At 43.3% G+C, this 18468-nt stretch overlaps 1 protein-coding gene across 1 annotated transcript in view; it reads right to left on the reverse strand.

Moving 5' to 3' along the window:
- prex2 (phosphatidylinositol-3,4,5-trisphosphate-dependent Rac exchange factor 2) overlaps positions 1 to 6669 on the reverse strand; it is a 68978-nt gene extending 62309 nt beyond the window's left edge. The window contains exons 1-5 of the mRNA XM_068708164.1: positions 6521 to 6669; positions 5418 to 5540; positions 3795 to 3899; positions 1552 to 1653; positions 519 to 680 (exon numbers count right to left, since the gene is read on the reverse strand). Of these exons, the coding sequence (XP_068564265.1) occupies positions 519 to 680; positions 1552 to 1653; positions 3795 to 3899; positions 5418 to 5486 (438 nt within the window). The 5' untranslated portion in view covers positions 5487 to 5540; positions 6521 to 6669. The remainder of the gene's footprint in view (positions 1 to 518; positions 681 to 1551; positions 1654 to 3794; positions 3900 to 5417; positions 5541 to 6520) is intronic.
- Positions 6670 to 18468: the final 11799 nt, after the last annotated feature.

Here is an 18468-nt window from a genome sequence, read left to right on the forward strand (position 1 = left end):
CTAATATTACAACATATTCACAGAAACCTAACCACTGATTTCTCTTTCCAACCACCACTAGGCCAACTGACCTTTTATTAAAGCATCCCAGAACGCAGGAAGAAAACTAATCTAAAGGCAACCCTCCACACCAAGAAGTTCTGTCTACCTGACAATGATTGAATTGGTGACCCTTAAGCGTGACGGCTTTAACTGCAGACTCATCCAGGCGAAAAGAATTTGACCATTGTGAAAACAAGTCATTGTTCCCAGAGAGAACAAGAAAGCTTAAAAGGCTGACAAAAGTCACGCCACTTGGAATTCTTGTTGCATTGCTGGCATAGGGCTAAGTGGCTTTAAATATGTCATGACTTTGAGCTTTGACGGGGGGAGAAAAGCTCAGCCGTGTTTTAATAAATGAAAAACCTACAAGCCAACTCTGACTACACAGCAAGACAGTCAGTCCAGCCATTTCAATTTAATTTACTGGGTGAGATTAAATCATTCAACACAGTGTACACAGTTGAGTTGAGGCCCACCTCCCAGCCCTCGATATGGTACTGCCATTCCTCCAAAATTTCCAACTTCTCCATCTGTCTCTTGGCCTCGTTGATGCTGGAGCACACAGCCTTCATCACCTGCAGAGACTCCTGCACCAGGGCGTAGTCGTTGTGCTTCTTAGGGGTCCTTTTCAGCAGCTCCTGCATATGCAAATACCACACAAGTCTCACGTGATGATGGAGAGACACACCTATTGCACCTAAACTACTTTAATATCTAATTTGTGGCAAATCAAACTCTTTACACATGAAAAGAATGAAAGAAAAAATATGTTCAATTTCCTTCACACTCCACAAGTGTTAGGTGGTTAAAACCCCTCCTACTGTATGCCACGGTCTAGCAAAAGCAATGGCAATCTCCGGGTCTATAGTCTAAGCACTGTCTTTCAGTATGTCAGCTACTATAGGGCAGACTTACACTGGATATATCTACAGCCAGCGATGGCTCTCTATATCATTTCAGTGCAGGAGGCCCTGGCACCTGGAATACTTCAAATGGCAGAGTATCACATTACCCCCTTATTATTATTACTACTACATCTCTGTGCCCGCGCTGGTGGCTGTTTAGAGAACGCCTGGGTGAATTAATAGCTCATAACAAGACGAATGAGATGGGACAGCCCAGATCACAGACTCGAACAAGTCTTTGAAAGGGTATTTAATTTCGCTCATGTTTCTCGTCGGGAAATGGAAATTTCAGAACTAACAACTGAGGGCGCACGTATGAATGAGCCCAGTCAAAGTGTCCGAATGCACAGCTGGGTAGGGAAAGGCGATGATAGGTCTTGTGTTATTTCTGCGATGTGGCCGCGCTGGGGAACTAAAGCAGAGAGTCGACGCGTCGGAATATGAGACCGGTGTTTCATTAGATTGATGTGAATGGGACGAGACAGCCTTAACTAATGACTAGGTGGTGGTGAGTGAAACGAGGAGTAGAAGGTGCACTACAGAGGTGGTACAAGGGTGTGGTATCTCGATACTACATGGTTAGCGTGCACAAGACCATACTCACTCTGAGCAGCAATGGGTACTTGCAGATCCTCTGTATAGGAGCTACCAGGTAACCCTCCAGTGGGACCTCCGTGTTTTTTCTGCCTCCCAGCAACATGCAGTTCTGCAGGAGAGGAGAGGAGGTTTAACAAGGTTAAAGCTAGCAGCTCTGTGAGGTTGTGATGCTCATTGTAAAGAAAACCCACATTTGTTCTTGATTTTAGGAATCATAGTGAATTAAATGGAATAATTTGACAAGAGTGTAAGAATAAAGGTAGCATCAGCAGTATTTCATTGTTTTTTGAGCAAATATTGGCCTTTGGTTGCCTTTTTAAAATATGGACAGCACACAGCAAAACATATGTGTCTCTTCAGCTGTATGTTAGACTCAAGTTAACTCATTATTTTATGTTTCATTTTCATGATTAAGCTGTCATATAACTGCATAGTATTTAAAGTGTTTTCGTCACTGTTTATCACCACTACCACCATCTTAGTTTAGCATGTTAGCATAAAGTTTGCTAATTAGCACAAGTGCAGCTGAGGTTAATGGGAATGTCATTGGTTTTGCAGCTCTTTGGTCATAAACCATGCTCTTGGGCAAATTGAGTTTGACCGGCTACACTACGGTAAATTCAGGGGAACATCAAAGTCTGTAGGATTCATCGTCAGGGGACTATGAACGTCTTTACAAAAATTCATGGAAATATGTCTGGACAAAAGTGGTGGACCGACCCACAGATCAACATGGACATCCCTAAATTTAGATCATAAACTAAGAGATAAACTTTGCCTTCGGTCGATCAATGGGACAACTTACCTTCATGTGGTAGGATACAGGTTATGAGGTCAACTGCCTAATATTCACTCTCACCTCCCTCTCACCTGAAATATCAATGAGGTGTCGGATTACGGTGTAAACAATAAACCAGGCTTTATGGCCGCCAGTTGGTCAAAGGTTTAGTGGAGGTTAGCAGATATCCTCACCCTGGTCATTGCAAGGCTGAGGAGGTGACCTGAGGTATATTAGGCCATAGCTAAGCAGGTTGAAAGGTAACACAAAACCCATATAGCGCTTATTGGAAGGTTAGGTCACCAAAAGGTCAAGGCTATAAAGACGCCATTAAATCAAAGTCAATTAATATCTTTACCTCCTCTGGCTTCCTAGATTAAAGGCACTCATGAATAGTAAATCAGACACAGAACTCTTGCAGGCTGCTTCTTTGATGGTGTGTTTAGTGTGTGCATATGTGTGTTTAATTTCTTACTCCATCAATTATAGTTTTACTAGATGGTCATACGCTTCTCCAAAGAACAGGCCAATCAATACGCCAAAGTCTGTGGCCATACTGTGGTTCTTCTGGTTGTGTAACTCTGCTGTAGACTTTATTTTCAAAGTGCTCTATATTTATGGAAGTCTTAAAACACAAGGGGTGATGGCGGGTTACGATACAAGTGTGTGCCGCTCCGAGGTAAAGGAGTAAGGAGCAAGAAGGACCAGCATTACACGCTGTCAAAGCGAGTCAGAGAGTAAAAAGTGAAACGCATGAACAGGGGTACAAAAGACTAAACAGCATCAAGTGAAGAGCTGTGAATGTTTTGACCTCACACACACACACACACACACACACACACACACACACACACACACACACACACAGTTTTGCGGCCGGCAGGGGGGATGTAGTCATCTTTTGTTCTAGCAACATGATGCTCCCCTGAGGAAGTGAAGTTCTCTCAGTGTCGGGAGAGGGAGTCCGCCCACACAAGGGGTAGAGTCACATCAGCTGTCAGACACGCTGGAACATTAAGTACAGGCTTTTACACTGTCAACAATGTGTGGGTGACTATGTGTTTGTATGTCCAAGAGATTGAGGCGCTGTGTTTTCATATGTGAGCTGTTCTCAAGGGCAGGTTTGATCACGCATGACCCCTATTGGACTTCAATATTGGTGCTAAGAAATCAACTTTATTTTTGGAATTACCCTAAATATTTCACACATCATATAGATGTTTAACTATATAGCTATAGAAGGAGACGTAGGCTAAAAAATAACTGTTAAACTCCAATGGATTTATGATAATAATTTCGGGAACAAAGAAACAAACTGCAGTCCATCACTAAGGATGACTATTGTAGCTAATAAACTGACAGTTAATAACTACAATGTGTGTTAGCATGGATTGAAAATAGTAACTCTGAGCACAGATCTTCTGAGACTTTAATTGGTTGCACGTATGTGCATCTTTACGGCCCCTTCTCACCAGTAAACACGTCCGAACGCTCCTGATCTTATTGAGCTCCAGCAGCAGCCTCTGGGCCTTCTCGTGATTCCCCCCGTATTCATCATAAATCTGGAAACGACTCCTCTGCAAGAGATAGAGAAAGACGAGGTGAGAGGGACGAAGAGAAGAGTAAAAGGAACAAATTGCAGACAGGAAGAAAGAAAAAGGGGCGACAAAGTCAAGGAGAAAATGTGAAAAAGAGAGGAAGGCATCAATAAATAATTTAAGCCAGATAGGGCAACGCAGAAGACAGTAAAAGAACAATGAGAGAAAACAAGGCAAAAACAGACCACAGAGCAGACATGTGAATTATAGGACTCATTGTAGGTATGAATTCTTCCCCATGCTCTCCTCTCTGTCATGAAATAAATAATGTATATCATGTGTGGGTGTGTGGGGGTTCCAATCGCATCCATCTGCCTTACAGCCATATTACCGACAGCTTTCCACCGCAGCCGGTTCTCATGACATTCATACTCCATTGTCTTTGAGAGGCAGCAGTGGGACCAGACCGCACAGCCTTTAAATCACTCACTACAAAGTCACTACAGAGCTGCAAAAATAGTACACAGTCTTCAGCCATGCGGCTCTGCCTCAGAAGACAAAGCCGCTGATGTGAAGAGACATAGCTGTCTTAACAACAACAACTTGCAAATACAAATCTTTTTCATCACCCGTAGAGTATGCTCTTCTTGTTGAATCATGTTTCCTAATAGGTCAGTTTACAAACCTCCCAAATACGTAATGTTTTGGCCCTGGAAACTGATTTTACTTGAGTCCAGTGGAGTCTTATGTCAGCGAGAACCAATTTGCAGGCCTGAGGGATTTTGATTTGAGCAGCCCATTGTCCAGCTGGCTTACTTACCTATTTGTGTTTCTGTAGTAAAGTTAGATTGTGTAATTCTTTCCTGGAACTTTTAGAGCATCAACATATCACTACTGAGAAAGTAATTTTGAGGAGGAAAAAAATAAACCTGCATAATAATAGAAAGAAAATATCCAAGTCTTATCTCAATGGGCTCACATGGTCACTCATGACTGAATTATGGTCATGAGTTTTCAGTTATGCTCTGAATTACATCCCATTTTCTCAATGAGGTCATCTCTCTCTGTCTCTCTCTCTCTCTCTTTCACCTGTTTCATCAGCGCCCTACTGGCAGAGGAGTCGCCTTCAGCCCAACAGAAGGATGGTGAGATTTACGAGACTTTGAAACCTATTATATGCCAGTGTGCCTCCAGGCTCAGCATCAAAGAAATGTGATCTATAGCAAGGGGTGAGCAGTATATCAGGACCGTATCAAGCATATCACACATGTGCAATCTCTCATCATGGGTAATCCAGAAAGATGAATCGACAACATGTGGTGTATCTTATCATTTTCAGCGGTACTCGGAGGCATAACTGCATTCGAGCTCTGATAGTAAAGCAGGAGAGAAATTCTTTAGATGAACAAACGTTTACTGCAAACAGAGCTCACATAGAAGCGACTGAACTAAAAGAGCTTGGACAAGATGGTGAAATGATGATTAAAAGGTGGCAAGATAACTTTCAACTTGCAATAGAGGAAGAATTAAGTAATGGCGGTCGCTTGTGTTACTTACAAAGTGCAAGAAGCAGCGCCCGATTTCATGGTGAGCGTGAGGGTCAGGCTGCAGCAGCTCTTCCACCATGGAGAGAAAGTCTTTGTGAACGGCCAGGATCTCCTCGATGTTGGAGAATAAAACCTGAGAGAGAAAAAGGTCATAATGTGTGTTTTTAGTGTATTTGCCAGCTGTTTTATTTCCTCCAGTGGTGTGCTTAAGATGGCCCGAATCAATACTTTGGAGTGTACTGCTTTTTTTGTGGCCATGTGGGAATGGGTGAATTTCTGAGGGCACACAATAAAGACTGAGGTCTCTTTGAAATGGGCATCTTAGCTTTAGATGTCTTTGATATTGGGATTTCAAACATTATTATTATTAGATTTTCTTTTAAAAAGGAGCACATTTTTCAAGATCTAAGATGTTTCCTTCATGTGGTGTTGACTTCTGCCCCCTTTTATGTCCTTTTTTATGGTGACGTTAAAGGACAAAACAATGCTGACTCTGGATGGAGGAAAAAGCGAGTGAAATAAAACTAAGGCATGGAAACCGGAGAAGCCTTTTATGGGTGAGGCAAAAAATACTCCTTAGTGACGCTAAGCACTGCTAAAAAAAATCTAGTAAGCGAATTTCATCAATGCAATTTCGCTCCAAAAGGGACTGGATGTCATTCAGCTGCTCGGTGACATCACTGACCCACGTTATCCAAACTCCTCTCTGTACAGCATGTTCCCAAACAACACATAGCATGGATGGACATATTCCTAAACACGGGACATGCAGTAAATATCCACTGAATGTGTATTTTACCTTCAAGAGTAAGCAAGCTCACTGAGACAGTCACTCTCCCACTGTGAGAGAGCATCCTTTATTATCCTCCAGCCGGAATCGCTTATAAATAGATTATATTTACAGCTGCTTCCTGGATCGCCCACTACTTCTTTCTCCATTCAGAACGTGGCTAATTTAGGTTGAAAGAGCAGCCCCAAACAAGGGACTCACTTTATTCAGTTTCCAATGTAATTTCCGGTCTTTTCACGGATCGGGTTACTGTATGAAAAAAGGGTGCAGTGTAAAAGTCAATCTTAATTATGCCGTGCCATACCTCACAGATTGACCCTCACCTTAACAGTCTCCTCTGTGATGTTCTTGTCAATTTTGGTGGCTGCATACTGGTTGAGACGATGTAGAAACACCTGGAGCAAAGCAGAAAAGGAAAGCAACTGTTAACACTTTTGAAACAGATTAAATTACGTTTTGGCGTCTGATCTCTTGCACCTTTAACGAGACAAACAGAAGACTAGATTTGAAGCTTTGTGTGCAGCTGCAGCTTGGCACAATGGACACCTGATACACACGAAACACAATCTTTGCACTTGGAGAAAGAAGAAAAAAAAACAATAATTGCAGCGCACGGTATTTCAAAAGGCGATGTTAAGTGGCAGGGGATAGGAGTCTGAGAGGCCAAACAGTGTGTGAATTGAGATGGATGGGAAGTGCTCTTACTTTCTTGGGTCCCTGAGGATGCTGGTTCCCAGGCTGCTTCACCGCACAACCCATTTAATGCTTCAGGGCACTTTCTGAGAATGGCGAATTAAGGTGTGCTTCGAATGTACTCTTAAAATGCGACTAAGGAGGAATTAGTCATTTTCTGAACCCCGCTCGAGGGAGAGCTTTTAGAAAAGAAGACATCCATCAACAGGTACCAGACATGAATCTTTATCTTTACGTGTGCAATGCTTGGAATACAGTTTGGCAGAGAGGAATCTATCTTCAGTGGAAAGATCAGGGGAAAACGAATTGGCTGCACCACACTTTGATTTTGATTGATGCCTGTAATGCACTTCGCTTCAGGGGGGGAAGCTATGATGAAATCCAAAGCAAGGCTTAAAAATCTAATACAAAGAAATTGCATTCAATCGCTCCGAATTCTAGTCTAATCAAGCTGGATGTCGAGCACCAACAACAACGTCCCCCATGTTCGTATTCCTGTCAGATTTGAACGAGAGCAAGTCAAGCGGCAGCAAAGAAATGTCCTTGGCACAAACATCACAAAAACTCTTGTGTGGTTTGGCTTTTGTTTTACCGACACTTGGTTTTCATTTCCCATGTCACACTAATAACTTTATTTATCCTCCAAATGGCATAAAGGTCAGTAACTCAAGCAAGATAAAAGCAGAGATGAGATCTCTTAAGTAGAATAAAGTGTTTACTGGGAGTTCGCCAAAGCCGTCTGCTAATACACTGTGAAAAGACCCATGACGCTGAAGATAAATTAACCAAATAAAAGAAATTACACTTGAACAGTTTTACTCCAACTGTGTTCAACAGCATTTAGGAAAAACGGAGCTCAGAGGGAATGCAACAGGGCTGTCAAAACCCAAATTCAGACTTATTCAATGGCCTGTCACTGATCACACCAATCCACGCGCAACACCACAGCAACATGACAGACAGCATAATAGGCACACAGACATTGCAACAATACCACATATTCTGACGCAGAAAAAGGACCAAGCCGAACGGCAGTGTGACGCATACAGTCACAGCGAGTGCAGCAAGAAGTTACATCTGTGTTTGCAGTTGACCCTGACCACGGGCGTCCCTTTACCGCCCCACCGAGGGCCGTAATGCCATCTGTCGTCCAGTGTCGCCACACAGCAGGCAGCCCGACCTGAGCGAGCTCACATTATGCAACCACAAAGCATGTAAACAGCTTACTTTAATGAGCAGACAAGCCAAGAATTATTCCTTGACAGCGAGATCTAAGCGAGCAGTTGGGACAGAGGGAAAGGTGGTTGCGCTAAATCCGTGGTAAAATCTCCATTTCTAGCTAATTACAGAGCCTGCTGTTTAAAGAAGAAATTACAGAAATCATCGTAATCACGTTGTATTGACATTAAGCAACACTTCAAAAAGTAACTGTATAAGTGTTTGAATCCTGGCTTGTGTTTGGGGGGGAAAGACAGGGAGCTCAAATAATCAGCCCCTTTGTTGTGGTCCAACCCGGCGCTGATTACCATTCCGTAGCTGCCTTGCCTCGCAACTCTGCCACTCACAAGCATTAGCATCTGATTAGCAAGTCTAATATGTACAAACACGGAGCAGACTTCGACAGTCATGACAGTGCTTACAGTACAGGACCTTAGTCCTAAAAGTAGTGCTCATTTGCATCAAAACCAGCTTCCTATCACTGATGCGTGACATCAAACACGGGCTCATTAGGGAGTCTATCACTTCAGTTTTAATAATGAAGAGTCTATTCAACAGGAGATAATCACTATATCTGCAAAGCACTAATTATACAGCATTTCTACAGATATGGGGGGGGGCTCTGCAGCAAGACATAAGGAGCCACACTGCAGATGCTTATCAGAAGTAAACAACACAAGAAAAAAAAAAACGTCATAATGGAGTGCAGGGAATCTAAATCCGATTGGATGGAGATAATAAATTGTGTTATCACCCGGAAGATAAGAGCGTTTGTTTTTTCGCTGCACAGAAATTGAAAACATCTTTCATGTGGTTTTCAAGACGAGTGCACCACACAGAAAACAGACTCGCCCACCAAAAAAAGTCTGAACAATTAATTTGAGACACTGCTCTTGTTATTTCTAGAACTGTGGACAGTTCAGACTGGATTTGATTTGTGGAAAGTTAACATGTCTCTTCCGAGGAGACAGCCAAGACGTACCTTGTTGATGTCGTTAAGAGACTGATCCTGGAAAAGCTCCACGGACGGAGAATGGGAAGCTGACTGCCTGATTGGATTCATGGACACAGTAACAGTACCCAGGGTGACAGTGAATATAGGCCCGTTTCCAGGTTTGTACAGCACCTAACAGAGCTGCACTACATTAATGCACGGCTCATTTGCCAAACCCTTGTATTGTAACTCAGTGTCAGTGGAGAACGTCCAGGATTTGTTTCTTGATTTGCATCAAAGAACAGAGCAACGGTTTCCTGTTTTTTTTTTTAAAGATGCACGAGAGTCTATGATGACAATAATTACTGACTAGAAACTAATCAAATTAAAGGGATGAACCATGACATTCCCACCATGGTCCACCACAGTTGATCTGTCCTAATACTTAGTAATGACCACTAGATTTTAGGAGGGACACATTTTGTTCCCTAGGACTCGATGTGCTTTCTAGCAGGACTCCACCATGACTGGGCACCGGCAACCACTGAATCCCCAGCAGACCTCATTGTATTTAACGCTCAACAGGAGACGTTCGTGATCCATGTCACGCTTTCCCTGACCAGGCATTTACGAACTGAGCGGAAAACACTGAACAACAAGTCATACTGTTCTCTTCACAAATGTGAGTCGAAGAATATTCTTTGAGGTTTAGATATTGATTTTTTTGGGGGGTTTTAATCATTGGAAAAATCTTTAAGATACTCGGAAAAACGATGAGGTAAGAAGACAAAGAGGATAAAAGAGTTGAACAACAGCAGGGATGTTCTTACAGTGTTCTTTCCATTGCCCATTTTAGGAAAAGTCTCCGAAATGGCATCCACTCAGCCTAACAAACAAAGACACACACGCGTCACTCATTTAAGTGTGAGTAGCTGCAGCCACACTTTTTTCAAGAGAATTAAGCTGCGGCTGTTCTTTTCTGCCTCAGACGATTTCCTTTCAACTTGTTGAACATACAGTACATGCATTTTCTATCCGTAATCATGTACGAACAGCATTCAACAAGGGGAGAAAAATACCCTGTCAGAAAGTCATGTTGTTCCCTGGGGCCCAGGTATAATCACCTGCATCGTCACTCTAATGGCTGAGGGGGGGGGACTACGCATTAAAACACCATTACAGTTTTCATTATTCCACAGAGCAGATGGGTGTGATGCGGCCCTACCGGCCATTAATCAACACAAGCTCACATGCCTGTAGGCAACAAAGCCGCTGTAGTGGAAATCATGGCCGTTCAGTCTGACGCAGTGATGCTCCCACCTGATAGCAACCTCACTTTCACACTGAAGCTGAAATCAGGTTCACCTGCAGCCCACCTTCCCATCACCTACTCACTAACATATGTTTGCTAACATGTGTTTTTGGCTCAGGGTAGTTGAATTTACGCCTGGATTGTAGTGTCATAAAGGAAAGGAAATGCAGAGGAGTAACAGACTTGCAGGAGGTAATGTTTCCAGACAGCCAACCTAGGTCAGGACACTTTGTGAATAGACATTATGCAATGTCCCCCCCCCCCCTCGGCATCTCACCAGATTGGAAAGATACAATCAGCGAAAGGCTTGCCAGTCAGTCCTGTATATCAACTGTATATGTTGATCTCTGTGTCACTGAAACATGTGAATCAACACCAGAGGAGATTGGCAAAAACAGCTCACTGGCTTCCTAAAAACACGTAAACCAACCACGACATAACAAGAGAGAGACAATGATGGACATTCTTGCTCTTCAAAATAAAGTGTGTGTAGTTGCCAAAGCAGAGCATGCGCTTGAGTTAAATAAAAAATACGAGCGTGAATGTGAAGTGAGCGGAAGAGAGAATGAAGAAAAGTGCGAGGGAAGAAAAAGCACGTCATCCATCACCTTCCACAGCCAGCAGAGTGGACTGTGATGGGAATACAAATCCAACCCAGAGAGGAAAAGAGCACTAAACAGATCCAAAAGAACAAAATGATGCAGCAAATTGCTTTGCTAAAAAAATAAAAAAAAGCTATCAAGCTGTTCCCGTTACAGGAATTAGCTTGAATCAAGTACAGAGCTAGCCTCAAACATCTGCTAATGCATTCAAGTTAAAGCTATTGGAGGAGTAGGCAGGAACAAGGGGCCGGCCTGTTTGATGAAGTGCATGCAAAACAACCATTTCAGGTCCCTGTGGTCCCTCGAACACAATGCTCTGCTTGAAATTAAAAGTACTGAAGCAGCGATATTAAAAAGAGTAAAACTATTTTACAACTTCTTCTTCTTCTGCTCCCAAAGTTCAATTGCTTTTGCGGTGATGTCGGATCTGTTGCAAACAACTGAAATAGCTCCAATCTGAGTTCATTGGCACTGGACACCAGTAAAACTGTGGAAGAATGAATAGGCCTTTCTGAGAGTCTATTGGACAAACTGCCTCTTTTGTCTGCTGATGATTCACTGATGGGCTTTGTTGTCCTGATTGGAGAGCTGACAAACAGACACACACAGAAACATCCTGTTTCTCCACGATGATTAAAATGTAGTGGTGTATCGGAATATTACAGCACACATGTACAGTAGTAGTTTTTTTTTTAAATCCTCTCTTGTAAACAAAATAAAAAAAGATGAGACAAAGATGACCACTCGACCCCAGAGATGGAGACACAAACAACAGCCCCCACGCGAAAAAAAGCCCACTGTAGTGAATCACTAGACTGTGAAGGTATGCTCATTAACGTTACAGTCTGTTTTTGGAGTGTGTGTGTGTGTGTGTGTGTGTGTGTTTCTCTGTCATACATACATCTGTCCCCTGGGATGGCAGACTAAAATCGTAACACACCGTGATGATAACAGATAACAGGACAGCATGTAACAGGTGAGCAAGCAGCTCTGCAACCTCAGGCAAAGCTCAAGAAACACCAGAGTCTCTGGATTTCCTGTGTGTGTGTGTGTGTGTGTGTGTGTGTGTGTGTGTGTGTGTGTGTGTGTGTGTGTGTGTGTGTGTGTGTGTGTGTGTGTGTTAGAAAATGAGAGAGCAGCAGAGATAGGAGGAGACAATGCAGACATAAAAACAGATAGAGAGGAAGTACAGAGGGAAGGAGAAAAAGAGCGCCTTGTTTGGCCTTCTTCTTGCAGAGATGAACTGCTTTTAAACCAGAGTTCAACAACACAGGGTTAAATCTCCCAGCCTCTCTCTCTCTGTCTCTCACACACACACACACACACACACACACACACGCACTAAATTCCTGGCAAGCAAAAACTGAATTTTCGCCAAAAAGTCCTGACCAGAGACAGAGCCAGTCTCCGATGCTGAGAGCACACAAGGGAACATCCGAAAAAGAGAGAAAAGGCTCTTTGTAGTGATTCCCTCCCATAAGCCAGGCCCCTCCTGTCTTCAACAGGTCCTGATGACACCTAAAGGAGTCATCCCGAGCTTCCCATCTCATTACTCCTCTGGCTGGTTTTACCAGACAGGTCCGTTTCTCTCCACCGGGAATGTATACAGGAAACAGACACTCTTAATGTAGTGGGGAATGTTAATTTGTCTATCTTGGGAGCGGCTATTAGGGCTCATCTGCACAGCTCAATGCAGGCTCTCTGGTTTTAATTAGCAATGGAGAACATGGTGTGAATTCATTTTACAGGTTCTTTGAGGGAACAAAAGCTCATTTGTCTTCGGAAGCCTTTCATTTTAAAATTCAAATTAACAGTCTGTGTGAGCACCACGTGACCCTCAGAAATAAATAAAATACTGTAGACCAACCAAGTGAAGACCAACAATTTGATTTGTGGCATCTCCATAACTCACTACTTCTTGTGGACAGAAAGGTTCTTCTCTTTCATGTTATTCCTGTCCTTCCAGTGTCCCTGAAGCATTTTATCTAATGAATATGTCTGTGTCCAATGTCTCCGCCTGACTCCTGGTGAGCGACTTTGAAATGAACACGAGCATCAAACGATGCTTGAGGTCACGTCCGTTTAACCGAAGACCCGACAGGCTGCGGGTCTGTTCATTTTCACCCCTCACGGCACTATAAATGTGTGGGAATCTTCCGCATATTAGGACAATCTGTTGGCTTGACTGAAATTGGGTATGAAGCGGTGAGACCAGCCTCTACTAGATGAGTTATTCTCTAGAGACCTGCCATGCTTCTCCAATCTCCATGTGCAGCCGGGCAAACCATCATCAACTGATAGACGGCAATTCCCATCGGAGCCACACACCAGCAGCCTGTATCGACGAGCGAGATGACTCAGCAGAATCAATCCGTGGCGCACTCCCAAGCATGACTGTCACACACGTTCAGATTGTTCATTTGATCAGCGCTTCAGGACACCAAATCGGCCGCCGGAGGCCCCCCCCCCCATCCGTCTCAGCAGGACTGACAAGAAAAAAAGGAAAAGCTGCAGAGTCAGCCTCTCTCACACTTGTCAATTGAGAATTGGAACAACTGCCTTGCCAGTTTCTCCACACTCTCCCTCTCCCCCAAGCACAACTGTTCAGAGCAATGCCCACCCGTAGAAATACCCCCCGTCCTGCCAACATGGCTGCATCACAACAGAAACCGCTAAGATGAGAGGTTAGATAATCCTTTTGCAATCAAGTTGCAATCAAGGTACATTAACTTTTATTGTAATTGAGTACATTTTATGGTCAGTAATTTCATTTGTAATTATAAGTTGCATTAGTAACTGCTACCCCAACGTTTCACTTCAACTCATCTGACCTTAAGGTTTTAGCAAATCTACCCAACAGCACCCCAAACGTTCTCCTTAAAGCCATGATATGATGATATGGAGGCAGCTTTCCTTCTAAATACGTTGCATTCAAAGGCTCACACTATTCTATTAGGGTCTGATGTAAGACGCCAGGCTTTAGACCTCACGTTCAAGACTACTTTTCAGTTATCAAGTCATCCCTTTACGTGTGGAACTAAATCGACTGTACACATGTTGAACTTTAGACTAGAAAGAATGTTAAAGGCCAGCTTAAGACTTAAAAGTGGGAAGTAGAGGCTTACTCACTGTCTAGGGACAAGTTGTTTCAGGTCAGGGGCTGAAAATAAAATGGAAAGAGAAAGAAAGAAGACAGACAGACATAAAAGGGTGTCTATGGCAAGCTTTGAGACAGAGAGACACTTGTCTAACTTTTAGAGCTACTATAGCAAATCCCATTCAAGAGCTTAATTAAATAATTTAGTGAAGTGGAATTTCCCATCACGTCTGGGTGGGCAGCTCTGGGTGTTTATGGATTCAGAGCCCAGAAATGCTGGATGACAGAGGCATGAATTGCATGGAAAGTGTGAGTTTGGACCACAGAGAGAACATGCAAACTTGTCTCAACATATTCTCGGGACACTTCACCAACACTGTTTAGGTCAGACTTGAAAATGTAGAGACAGCTGTACTTGTGTTTGTGGGGAAATTCATGATACCAAATTATTTTACAAACAATATAACTTTAATCCGACTAGCAGGTAATTCATTTGTAAACATATTGTCATCTTTATCAGTGTCTGCAGAATCATGGAACAGCAGAAGAAGGATGGAGGGTGCTAAGGAGACACTGCAGGCATACTGATCTGAGCAAGTGTGAGTGCATGTTGGTGTGTGTGTGCGTGCGTGTGTGTGTGTGTGTGTGTGTGTGTGTGTGTGTGTGTGTGTGTGTGTGTGTGTGTTCCCTGCAGCAGAGCACGCCAGCTAAAACACAGGCCCCCCTTGTGATGATGACCCCTTCAACTCCATGAATGTCCTGACAAGTGTCAACCATAGTCCCGCCACTCTTCTACTTGTTGCACGTAAGCGCCATGTGACCGGGCAGCTGGCACTGGCCAAATCAAAGGCCGCCTTCTCCTCTTTGGCAGCAGGAAAGCACCACCTTCTGCCTCCTGAGCTAAATCCACTCTGTGGATTCAACGCAGGGGTCCTCGCGGCCCTGTCGCCTGTGCAATGAAGCCTCCCGTCGAGCCAAGTGGGCATCTGTGGCAAAAAAAACTCTCCTTTTCCCCAGCCCAGTGGAGACAGTGGGGGAAGTGTGCGAGTGTGTGCGTGCCGAAGCAGGAAACGTGCAGCACAATGTAAAGACGGGGAGGGCCAGGAAGGAAGGAAATCCTGCTTGAAAAAAATGGCCTTTGAGACAAAAGCAAGAGAACGCTCTATAACGCAACAACCTGATACGTTTTCTACACCCACAGGAATAGAGCTTAAATGACTGCAAGCAAACAGTCATCAGTTCAGTCATAGGCAAGACTAGACAATGACAAGAGCCAAGTTTGTTTTTTCTCTAACTAGTAGTGAGTTTCTAGCTGCTAAGCTAAGCTAACCAGCGTCAGGTCATATTTACTGTACAGACGTGAGTGTGGTGTCGGTCTCCTCCTCTCACTCTCTGCAGGACAGTGAATGTGTGTATTTCACAAAACGTCGAACTATTCCTTTAACAAAAAAGGAGCCAAATTTACTATGGTGAAATGTTGTCAACAAAAGCAGCACTGAGGGATCTTTTCCCATAATAAAAGTTAATTTCGAAATTCCGCTCCCAGTGCACATTTTGGCCACCCTAAATGATTGAGTTTCAACACCTTGCACTACACACAGGTCAGGAACATTTTGCAGCAACAGGCATTTAACTCAAATTACATGAACTTTCTCTCATTTAACAATATTCAACATTTCTAGTAATTCCACAACCTGGCATAATGTAGACAATGCATGTTACTGAATATTTCCCAATGTAATCCATCCCATCTGCTACATCGAGGGAATTGCCTAATCTTTTTTTCTGTAAAAATGAAACGTGTAAAATATTGAAAGGCATGCAAAACACATCAGATCCCAGAGTAGAAATGCTCAATAAGAAGATGAAGCATAATCCCACCCATATATGGGACTCAAGGTTGATGCAAAACTCTCTCTGCTGTCGCCGATCTAATCTTCACCATCATTCATTCCTCTTCAGGCTGGTTAAAGTCTAGATTCACCTTTAAGGTGCTGAACAGGTTTACGCACACAATGCATCTACTGACCAAACAGAGAGAGAATGCATTTACATTTTTCAGGCAGATCACTTGCGTAATGGTGGGAAATTGTAATGCAAGTAAGCCGCGTCATCCGTTCAGGGGCCTCACACGGGGCTCTGCATTCTCAGAGAGCAGAGACTTCACCAAATTCAATTTAAAAGAGTCAAGGAGAATCTCACCTCCGTCTCTCTGCTTCCATTTCTTTCTTTCGCTTCTCAAAAGAACACACACGTATGAAACATAGTTGTGTCTGTGCACACAGAAGCTACATTTAAACAGAAATACACCCAACATCTTAGAAGGGATTTTAAGATTCTGGTCAGTGATGGGTAAACGCTCAGCTCTGGCCTAGTATAAGGCTCATAATAAACCTTAACAAGAAATAATGCTAAATAACGGATGGACCATATGCAGTCGCTGCTCACTCCGGGACACAGTGGTGAAAGACAAGAAAGAAAGAGCACCGTGAAGAGAGATTTGAGGTATATATACGAAAGGGTAGAGCGTGTATATGCTGGCGTGGAATGACTAACGGCGATCGTAAATGAATACAGGAAGTGATTAAGGACTAAAGAAGAGAGCAATCAGGGCAGAAACATCAGCCTGCGTGAATCTTATCACTAAATGCAGTTCATTATGGAGTCAGACTAATGGAAGCAACTGTAAATGGCCTCAAGTGGACTGTAAGCGCTTAAAACCACCCGATCCAAACACACCACGTGTTCAATCTTATCTGATGTGTCTATTCATCTATTTCACGTGGCGTCCGTCTCGTTACACCAACATATACAACTTGTGCCCTCTTTAACCCAGAATCTGCTCCTCCTCCAACAGATCCAGACAACCGCTCCAAACATGTCTGGCCTCTGACCCCCAAAACATGAACAATTAAGCTTTTTTTGCTGAGTGTTAAATACTACCCAGTAAATATTTACCGTTCAATTCATCTCAGTTATGTAGTATTTATTGAAAACAAAGATGTACAATAGCTTATTTTGGCTTCCAACATCAATACAACATGCCTCCATATATAGCCTGTTACTGGACACATTTTTTGTGTTTTCGTCAAATCAGGACGCACTGACCGTCAGCATCCTCTGTTCCTGTTTCCATCAGAACACAGGAGGGAGCTTGATATTGGCATGAAGCCTGCAGATTAACAGACAGGAAGGGGATAGGAACAAGGGGGTCGTGATCTTTGGGGTCATCGGCAGTCCGTTCGGTGCATACTGTATGTTCCTTCTCGTCGTTGGCCTTGTGACCTAACCTCCTTCAGGACTGCCCACTAGTCACATGTTACAAGCAAAGAAAACTTCTTGGCCCGCTACTCCGCCAAGATGTAAACAATCTAAAGCCTGCGAGAGAGAGATGTGGAACCTCTATATACACACACACACACACACACACACCTGGGTTTCTAAGAGCCCAGTAAATTATCCGTCTTAGCAGCTGCTTTCTCCATTAGGCTTGATTCCCCCGACTTCCTGCAGCCATTTTCACAGAAAAGACACTACTGACTTAAAGTGACCACAGACATGTTTGCTGCCCTATAACCTCTCCACATAAAGTCCGCGACAGCAAATATAACGAGGACAATCAACTGTATTTAAAAGACGTGGAAAACACACACGCTGTATTTCTTAAATGTCATCACTTGATGGTCCGTAGCTTTTTAAGAGCGTGACAAGAGCGCTGAGAGTTTCCACAGCATTACAACGTCTCAAACCACATTTATTAATTTAGATTTATGCAAGAGATTAAAACTCTGTGGTTACTTCATAGTTTAACAGGCTTTTTTTTTGGTGGGGGGGGGGGGGTGGGGGGGGGGGGGGGGCAGCTGAGGGACCAATTAATGCACTGCAAAGCTCTTTGGGATATATTAAGTTAACTTGTGGCTCAGATCTCCCTCCAGAATCAGGACATGAAAGATTGTTCTCCTTTGTCCCTTCTTACATTCTTCCTGCAAAAGCGCTTATCATGCAAGCAAATGGCTTTCAAAGTCTCTCTATCAAGAGCGAACAATGTCAGAGACAATATAAAGCATTTCATTTGAAAAAAAAAAAAAAAAACACAGAAAGGCAGAGACCTCATTAAAACGACTGTTTACATTATGTCTTGATTTGTTCCAGTCATTTAGGCCATTTCTAAGAATGACAGTCATTCTTTGGCTCGTAGCTGTCCAAGATAAACACCAGTGTCCACCGCCGCCCACTATATCTGGCTATAATTGTTCATCACGTAAGAAGGCCCAGAGATATTTCAAATGGCTTCCCTAGAGCCCTTCCTCTCACTGCCGACTACTGTGGAAGTTCAACGCATGCGGTTTAAAAAAAAAGTGTTCCTTTAATTCACAGAAAGTCAAATTTAGACTTTCCAATACTGAGACTGTGCA

This window comes from Cebidichthys violaceus, unplaced genomic scaffold (assembly GCF_023349555.1).
Source record: "Cebidichthys violaceus isolate CVI_PGR_0920_01 unplaced genomic scaffold, fCebVio1.0.p SCAF_135, whole genome shotgun sequence".
In the NCBI taxonomy this organism is placed as follows: Eukaryota; Metazoa; Chordata; class Actinopteri; order Perciformes; family Stichaeidae; genus Cebidichthys; species Cebidichthys violaceus.